This window comes from Pinus tabuliformis, chromosome 5_2, assembly GCF_031772625.1.
Source record: "Pinus tabuliformis cultivar Carrire ecotype Pingquan chromosome 5_2, CPIR1, whole genome shotgun sequence".
Classification (NCBI taxonomy): Eukaryota; Viridiplantae; Streptophyta; class Pinopsida; order Pinales; family Pinaceae; genus Pinus; species Pinus tabuliformis.
The window spans coordinates 1,042,332,144-1,042,341,541 of record NC_142306.1 but is presented as its reverse complement, the minus strand read 5'-3'; the positions used below and the strand labels follow the sequence as shown (position 1 = coordinate 1,042,341,541).

The following is a 9,398-nucleotide window of genomic DNA, read 5'->3' as shown; positions in this document are numbered from 1 at the left end:
GCTTATCTTAAACATCTTAGGGTATTTAGTTGTGATTCTTATGTACACATTTCAAAGGAGAATAGAAATAAGATAGATAAGAAAGTTGAAAAGTATATCTTTATTGGATATTAAGATGGTATGAAAAGTTATAAGCTTTGGAACCTAGAATCTAATAAGGTAGTGTATGGTCGAGATGTGCTATTTGGACTTGTAAGAAATCTTATCTTAAACATATTAGGGTATTTAGATTTGATGCTTATGTACATGTTCCAAAGGAGAATAGAAGTAAGATGGATAAGAAAGTTGAAAAGTGTTTCTTTATTGGATATAAAGATGGTATGAAAAGTTATAAGCTTTGGAACCTAGAAACTAAGAAAGTAGTGCATGCTCAAGATGTGCTATTTATAGAATTCGAGGATGTTGTCAAACAAGAATTCCTACCAAGGAAGAAAGAACCAGAAATGTTAGAGTTTGAATTGAAGGATCATGAATCAAAAGGTACAAAAGAACAAGAAAAGAAGAAGAATAACCACATACTCTGGCATTGAGGAGATCGGTTTGGGAAGGAAGGTAGCCATAAAGGAATAATCCACCTATTTTCCATTCAAAGTTCACTTTGTTTATTATTGTTGATGATCCTAGAATTGTTAGGGAGTCAGTGGATTCATAGGATGTCAAAATTTGGAATAAGTCCATGTTAAAGAATTGGCATCCTTAGATAAGAATGAGGCTTGGGATGTAGTGGATTTGTTGGCTGGAAGAAATCCATTTGTAGCAAATGGGTGTTTAAGGAGAAGTTGAATGCAAAAGCCGAAGTGGAAAAATGCAAAGCTTGATTAGTAGCAAAGGGCTATTCCCATGTAGAGGGAATTAGCTTTAGTGATATTTTTTTCTCCTGTTACCAAGTGAACTTCTATTAGATTTATTTTATCTGTTGTTGTTGCTTTGATATTGAAGTAGAATAAGTTGACATGAAGTCAACATTCCTACATGGGGATTTGGAAGAATAAATGTACATGAAGCGACTAGAAGGATTTGTTGTGAAAGGAAAGAAAGAGATAATATGTAGGTTGAAAAAGTCCTTGTATGGGTTCAATCAACTCGAAAGCATGTCTATCAAAAATTTGATCCTTATATATTGGGACTTAGCTTGACAAGGAGAAAATCATATCACTACGTATATTTCAAATTAGTTGGTGATCATGTTATTTATTTGTTCTTGTATGTGGATGATATGTGTTGATTGGAAATGACAAGGAAATCATCTAGGGAGTGAAAACTCAATTGTCCTCTAAATTTGACTCAAGGGGTCTTAAGTGTTGAAATTTTTATCTTGGGTATGGAAATTAAAGAGATCATGAAAATATGAAACTTTAGTTAAGTCAGAGGAAGTATGTAGAGGTGATATTGCAGAGGTTTAATATGTAGGAATGTAAGACGATAAAGGCACTTATTCTTGTAGTTGTAAATTTATCTACAAATTAGTGTCCCAAGAAAGAAGAAGAGGAAGAGGACATGTATCATGTTCCATACAACAATGTGCTTGGAATCTTGATATATGCAATGGTATGTATTAGACCAGGCATTGCACATGCGGTTGGACATACATGGTTTTGTTGATGTAGGTTGGGTTGGAGATATGGATTAGGCACTATATGATAAATTTGATAATAAATCTTATAGTAGTCATGATGGACGAGTTTGTTGTTGAGTTGCATTGCTGAGTTATTTATGCTAGTGGCTACCCCCCCGGATTAGAACATAATCGTAGTTCTCTAGACCAAATCTACAAAATACCATGGACAAAAAACCATCATGCCCAAAACCATGTGCGAAATCCATGCACAAAACCATAGGTAGGTCCGCCCACCTAATATAGGTTCCAAATTTTTTTTCTCGGCGCTACCTCCCCCCTGCATACCCCCCAACAAGGGGGGTAGCTGCCCCCCTGTGACCTTTTAGCAGCGCCCGACGCAACGTACAGGGGAAGCCTCTGTCCCCCTTGTGACCCCCCTGCGCATGGTGTAGTTGTGGAAAGAATATAACACAACCCAACAGCATGGAGCTTTGAGGATAAACTTGTGTGAATAGGCCAAATGAGAGAGAAAAATAATTCAAGGCTTGAACCATAAGCAAGCACAAAGTAGCGGTGCCAATTATGAAGAAATCAAGTTTATTAAGGTATAAAGTTATTACTAAAAGTGCTTTATGAAGATGGAGCATTGACGTCATGTTCATTATTCATTAAGGATATCATTGAGGTGATTTAAAAACTTAAAGTTACTTACATTGTGATTTACGTGGAGGTAAAAGGTTGGCTTTCTTCATTACTTTGACAAATATATTAAAAAGTCAACAGAGTAAAATAAATGAGTGAAGAGTTCTCTGTAGAAAATCTGCTGGTAGGTTAACCCGATAATGCAATATAAATCAAAGCAGAATACTATAACCTACTTCTACTATCAATTTGCGGAAGCTTAAAGATCGAGTTGAACAATATAACCAGAAGAAGAAGAATCAATGCACAATACACATGAAAATACTTTGGAGAGATCCTCAACTAAAAACCCCACTATCTATATTATCATACAAGGTGGAAATACATAGGAATTATACAAAGCCTTAGCTCTCACAGCTAGCTAGCTCTCATTACAATCCTCACAGATGCTCACATGCGATCTTGGCTTCTCTCAAACCTTCCTCTCTCTCCTCCAAGTTCCTATTTCCTTGCGTTGTTCCTCTGGGATGATTCACTTTCAACCAAGTGGAACACTTTGATATCACACACTGTCAAAACTGCGCAATCCTCAAGGAATGATTCCATGACTGCATGCATGAGTTTTATTTATAAGAACACATGCAACTGATAGTACACTGTCCTTGACTTTAATCTCAACTAGGTCTTTCTCAGAATAGACATGCATGAGTTTCTGATGAGGGAATCTTCAGTTAACTAGAGTACACTAGTTGAGTGCATGCATGCATCAACTGATTGTTAACTCTCTATTAGTTCCTCAAACAGTTTGGAACTAATTTAACTGGACTTAACTCAGTAAACTGAGTTAACTAATTACAACTCAAATATAACTCAATCTTATCTCCTTAATTTAAGGGATAACTCTTGCATGACTTCAGAAATATTTCTAACTTGAATTTCTCCAACTAATTAATTCAAAATGAATTAATCAATTATTTCCAAGTAGTTGTTAAGACTAAATTCTATTTTAATTCACAATTTAATTCAAGGACAAATTAAATTGGAATATTCTTGTTGCCATATTTCAACATTATCCTTGTAAAGGAGGGGTTAGTTGAGAGTCTATAGACATTAAATGAAAAAACAAGGCTTTTTACATCAATATTAGAGATAGATAGCAATATTTTTGCTTTTGTAAAAAGTGAGTCATGTTGATTCCATTCTATCAATTTTAGTTGAGCTAATTCAAAGTCTTGATTGTTGAAAGTTTAGAGTCATGAAAAAATCATGTTGTAAAGGGTGATGATGACATTTTAAGTAAAGAGATATGTTTGGAAAAAATGAGAGTCTAAATTCAAAGTATGAATTGTAGTCAAGAAAAGTTTAGAGTCATTAAATGTGTCATTAGAGAAGGGTGCATTTTCGATGTTACCTGACACCCAAAAAGTTCAAATTGTGTAAGTGATGACAGATGAGAATATGGAGTCAAAGTAAATTCAAATTCAAGTTCGAGTTAAGTCAAATCGTGACAATGATATTTTTCCAAACCAAGTTCACATGTAATTATAGGTGAGCGAATGAATAATATTGCATATGCCTTATTGGCTCCTACAAGAAACTATTTATGTAGGTACAATGAAGAATTATGCGTGAATATGATAAAAGAAAATAATAGAAGAAAATGAAGAGAAGAAGACTCCATTAATGAAGCAAACAAATGAAGAATGATGAAGAATTCGAATTCATGACAGAATAAGACAAGAGAGAATAGTGCAATATGTAGAAAGAGGATGGTGAAAGAAGTTGATGGAATCCTAGACTTGATCAAAGAATGAAAAACATATGAAGTAGACTACAATAGTGAAAGGCTAAGAAAAAAGGATGAAAGATGATTCAATAGAAATGAAGCAGCAGAGTAGCCAAAGAAGAAGAAGTGAAAGAATGAAGTGACAAAAGTGAAGTAGCTAGAAAAGAAGGAAAAATAAGTAAAAGAATAAGGAAAAGGAAGATGAAGGTACAAGCATAAAGACATGAAGCAAGGTAAATAATGGTACAATGTGTTCAAATTATGTGCATTGAATCCATGAAAATAACATCCTTGAAAATTTTAATGGTCTATAATGTATTTGATATAAAAAAGAAATGTTTTTATTAACATGGAAGGGAAAGGGCAAGAAAGGCCTAATGGAAATAAAATGTAAATTGAATGTACCTAAGTCAATGCAATGAATGATGATCCAAGTATACCTCCATTGAAGATGTAGTGGTGTAGAATAACCAATTGTCATGAAGATAGAAGTGGTGTTGAATAACCACTTTTGGTTGTTGTGAGAGAGGAAGGTTTGTGGTGGTGAAAAAAAGCCACTTGATGTGATGTGACGAGAAGAAGCCACTTGAGGTTTGTATGGTTATGGGTAATCCAAGAAAACCCAGGGTAAGGTTACGGATTATCAAGAAAACCCAGGTTAATGAATGATGTTGATGATGTATGGGGAGTTGAATGAAGATACAGAGATATGTTGTTAAACTGTATACGAGAAACAATTTCCTCGAGAATTGACGAATGTAGTGGTTGGTGGCCCATATATTTTGTGGATGGTAAAAAAAATTGCTGCCTAAGGTGCATACATTTGAAAAAAGATTGAGCCAATATATTTCATCTTATAAGACCCATTTCAAACAACATTAATTTTCCCAAGGATATGCATTCAATGAAATTTTGGAGGCATGGATTGTTTAATGTAAGGAGATGGAGAAAAGAAAGAGATGAAGCTTCCTCAAGCCAAGTGGGGCAATCCTCTAGAGGAGTGAATTCAAACAACTAAGAAGGGGATGTGTATAAACAAGAAGAGTCAAATTTTCAATTATGAGAAAATGGCAATTCAATTGAGCCCAACATGAAAGAAGGGGAAATGAACAATGAGCTATATGTACTAAGATTATGCACTCCCTCTCCCTTCTTCTTTTTTATAAATGAGATGAATTAGATTTCACCAGGGCTTTTCGCTTCTGCAATTTTGTAAATCATTTGAGAAAAAAAAATGAATGAGAATCCACCTTCGGCCAAGCTATTTTGGAGACAAACATTAGTTTTGAGACTTATGATCTGCAATATTTTTTTTTGCTAGTTTCAATTGAGTATTAGAATGGTGTAAACATTTGCTTTTACAATGTAGATTTTTCTCATGTATTAGAAAATTTGTCGTATTTTTTTCATCTCACAATTTTTTTGTCTATAGCCATAAGCATGGTCCTATAGTCACTTGTTCATTTTCAAACTTCTCTATTATGCAATCAGTTATTTAAATTTATACTTTTATTTTCTTAGTTATTTTTTGCTAAAAATAACATATGGTGCTATGTCTACCTCCTTGGTTTTGCTAGTTTATCATGAACATACTCTATATTTTGCATATTAGACTAGTTTCATCTCATTTATTTCATCCCAAAAAAACTTATACAATGGATTAGGCCATAATAGGCAAAACCTCTCAAAACCATTTAAATGTTTCCATGTCATAAACCAAATGGATTCCATATTCCAAACATTGTAAGGTTTAATTGAGACTTTCATTGGGGAGAATCCCTATTGATTGCATAGGATAATTCAACCATGTCAATGTATTTATTAGTCTAATTGTAGAATTAATATATTTAAGTATAATGCATAAGGGACCAGGACCAATGATACACCTATGAAGACGGTGTCTTGTTCTCCCTTAAATTTAAAGGGGAAGGAGAAGAATCCTTTTTCATTGTTAATGAATTTCATGTGTCCTTTTAAGAGTGGAATCCAACATTGATTCGACTGTCTCTTTGGGGATTTGGAGTAGATCAAGAACTCACAAACTTCTAGATCATGAAATGTTTAGTGCAAATGTGAATATACAAAATGGAGCTTCAATTTGGGATGAGGGTAGAGGGAGATAAAAAAGGAAGGTGATGAATTAATGGTTTCCCTAGTGATACCCATTGCAAGAATAGGAATAAAAGAAACATAACTCTTAGTTCATGAACATTATAATTTTTTTTAAATTACATTTATTTTGTATATTCACATTTTGTCATTCATATATATATATATATATCTATATCCTTTACTAATTTTAAATATTTCAACATTAAAAAAAGATATTCTCAATAAAATGTGAAAGTTTATTGAAATGAGCTTACAATTAACCACCAAAATAAAAAGTGAAAGTATATTGAAATTAACTTACAATTAACCACCTAGATGAGTTTACAATTAACCACCTAACTTGTCCAATAACCCATTTGACTTGTCTAATCTTAATTTATACATATAAAAACTAAATCTACTAAATTACTTTCCTATTAAATATTTAACTTAAAAATTAAAATTAATTAAAATTGACCATGTTTAGCATAGAATATCATTTTGAGTTACCCAAAGTTAATTTGTATCCTTTTTCTAGAATATTTGTAAAAGCCATCACAGATGAAGTATAACATCCTTTCCACACTAGTCTCCACAACAAAGATAACACTTTGGTTTAAAACCATGTATCATGAATAAGAAGAAGTGGACAACTTGTTGTGGGGTTTTACACTTGGGTTCAAACCATGTAGGAGAATAAGAAGAACTGGACAATTTGTTGTGGGGTTGAAGGGATTGCTGGTGTTAAAACTAAGCAGCCCACTTAACCTAAACCAATAATGCTTTATATACAAAGCTTTTACAAATTAGTTCAAAGAAAAGAGGATGATCTAAAGATGAGCAGCAGCGACTTGCAAGGCTGCACTGCAATGCAAGATAATGACAACAAATCTCTGGAATGGACCAAAAAGGAATAAAATTAAATAATGGGGCTATTGCTTATCTGCATGTATACGTTTACCAGAGTTATTTGTCTACTTTTACAACCGTAGTGCTGAACTTGCCAATAGCAGCATCACGTCTCACACAGGCTTCGAAACAAGCCTCACTGCAATCCTGTAAACATATCACATGAATGCACAAGACTGCAGTTATCCTTATAGAAACTGCACCAGTAATATATATCAATTTAAACTAAAACTGCTAATTAAACTTATTTCAATAAATGACACTTGGTACAGGGTGGGGTTTAGTTTTGTGGGAACTTTGTGATACTTCAAACCTTTCCCACAGTTTTCAAGAAAAGGAAAGATATTTATGATTCAAATTGGACACACACTGAACTAATCAAACACCCACCAACCATAACCACAACTAATTAAACTAACTCCTTATAACCTCTTAACTGCAAAATCAAGATTTTGTTTGCAAAAAGATACCTAGATCAATTTAGCTACCTTATAAGCAGAGCCTGGAGAGTACCCTAACTCCTTATAACCTCTTAACTGCAAAATCAAGATTTTGTTTGCAGAAAGATACCTAGATTAATTTAGCTACCTTATAAGCAGAGCCTGGAGAGTACCCATTGTGAGTAGCTCTATCGCAGGCAGCGTTGCAGCCTGTTTGGCATGCATCTTCCACGTTGGCATAGCAGCACGCAGCATCTCCTCCTTGACTTGCCATGCTGTGACTGCACATGCCTTGCACCTATATGCAATTGCCAAGGTTTAATACAAAAAGCGGTAATTGAGAAATTGTATTGACCAAAATCTATTAAAGCAAGGGTATATCAAAAATTTCCTAAATTTCTATCATGCCAAAATTCTGAGAGAGGTAAGTAGATACTCACAACAAAATTTACTGATTAATTTTGAAAATAATAGAAATTCCCGTAAGATTATGATAAAATTGGGTAGAAATTTTTGAAGCTGTCAAATTTCAAGATTTTGGGTGTCCCATGGGTTCTTGATGATGCTGAATCTATTTCCACAATAAAAAAAATGATTCAAACAATCCAGCATTCTGATTTTTTTATTTTTGTTTACAGGATGACAAAAAAATCTGCCCTCCAGGGAAATATGTGTAGGTAGACAACCTTTAAATAAATAGTGTAGATAGTGTGATATTTATAGTCTGTTGTTTTTCTCTTCATCTAGGTTTAAATCTCATACTATGACATGTTTATCTATATAATTATATAATTAGATTATTAAATATTCTTTATAAACATAAATATAATTATATAATTAGATTATTAAATATGGTTTATAAACATAAATAGTACAGGATTATTAGATAACTAGTACCAAATTTACTACAATAAATCAATAATTAAAACAATAAGGCAAAAGAAAACTACATTCTGACGTTAATCTGTTTTTCCAATGCCACTTCTTGTGACCACTGATTGACATTCTACTGGAGCTTTCCTTCTGCTCTACTTTTTACCTAACTTAACACAAACAACTATGTTATTAAACAATATCATATAAACATTTCAATACAAGAATGAGCAGTTTGAAGTATAAGTACCTGTGCAAACACTCGGATTGTGAATAGGCCAGCTTGCTGCAACGCTGTCATTCCTTTCACAGAGATTGCCCGATAATTGTCTAGTGAATCCTTCTGCATTTTAATTTACTGGACCTAAGTCCTTCCTCACCAATATTACAATACATCTGATCATCTAAATTTATTTCCTTCCTCTGATCCATATGCATGTTCTTTTGATTTTTACAGGAGGCTTGACTCCTCCGGGTGATATTTCCAGATGAGAATTCATTTCCCCATTGCTTCAATGGGCATCAACCAATGGAATTAGCTCTGAGTGGAATTAGTACATATTCTTGCTTGGGGAACTTGGTAACAGATGGCTACTTTCAAGTGTGGGGAATCACTTTATTGGAATTCTTTCTCCTGCATCACAAGATATTCTTTCCAGAATATAAAAAGTAGTAATTCATTGGTAGGCATCTACTGATTGACAGCCACTTAATCCTGTCTCCTCTTTACGTTCAAGTCTCATAAAAATGTGGTTTTACTTTGGCATGTTTAAAGTTTTATTATTTATTTTGTTATGGATGATTTAAAAGAATATAGCAGTGTTATTAAAATGGGTTAAATTCCTTGAATATTTTTAGGATTTTCTTATGATTTAAGTTATATTTATGGTTATGATAAAAATACGGTAAGAATCATTCATAAAAGGAGAATAAAGGAATATCAGTGTTCTTAAAATGGTTAAAACGTTTATATATGTTTATAATTTTATTACTATTTAAGCTTTTATGACGATTATTATTAAAATATGGTATACGCTTAAATTTTTTAATTTTTTTTAATGATAATGGATCTGGTTTAGAGTTTGAAAATTAATGGTAG

At 33.1% G+C, this 9,398-nt stretch overlaps 1 protein-coding gene across 1 annotated transcript; it reads right to left on the bottom strand.

The window, feature by feature from the left end:
- Nucleotides 1–6,603: 6,603 nt before the first annotated feature.
- Nucleotides 6,604–8,833, bottom strand: LOC149162802 (uncharacterized). The gene is made up of 3 exons (XM_089435797.1): nt 8,550–8,833; nt 7,575–7,724; nt 6,604–7,133 (listed from the first exon to the last, which is right to left on the bottom strand). The coding sequence occupies exons 1-3, from the start codon at nt 8,646–8,648 to the stop codon at nt 7,044–7,046; spliced, it is 339 nt and encodes a 112-aa protein (XP_089291923.1). The 5' UTR covers nt 8,649–8,833; the 3' UTR covers nt 6,604–7,043.
- Nucleotides 8,834–9,398: the final 565 nt, after the last annotated feature.

What these genes read in the sequence shown, in the direction of transcription:
- LOC149162802 (XM_089435797.1), bottom strand. Translation starts at nt 8,648, where the DNA reads ATGCAGAAGGATTCACTAGACAATTATCGGGCAATCTCTGTGAAAGGA. An exon ending in CAATCCGAGTGTTTGCACAG is followed by an intron (nt 7,725 to 8,549) that starts GTACTTATACTT and finishes AATTGCATATAG; the next exon opens with GTGCAAGGCATGTGCAGTCA. An exon ending in CTCCAGGCTCTGCTTATAAG is followed by an intron (nt 7,134 to 7,574) that starts GTAGCTAAATTA and finishes ATATGTTTACAG; the next exon opens with GATTGCAGTGAGGCTTGTTT.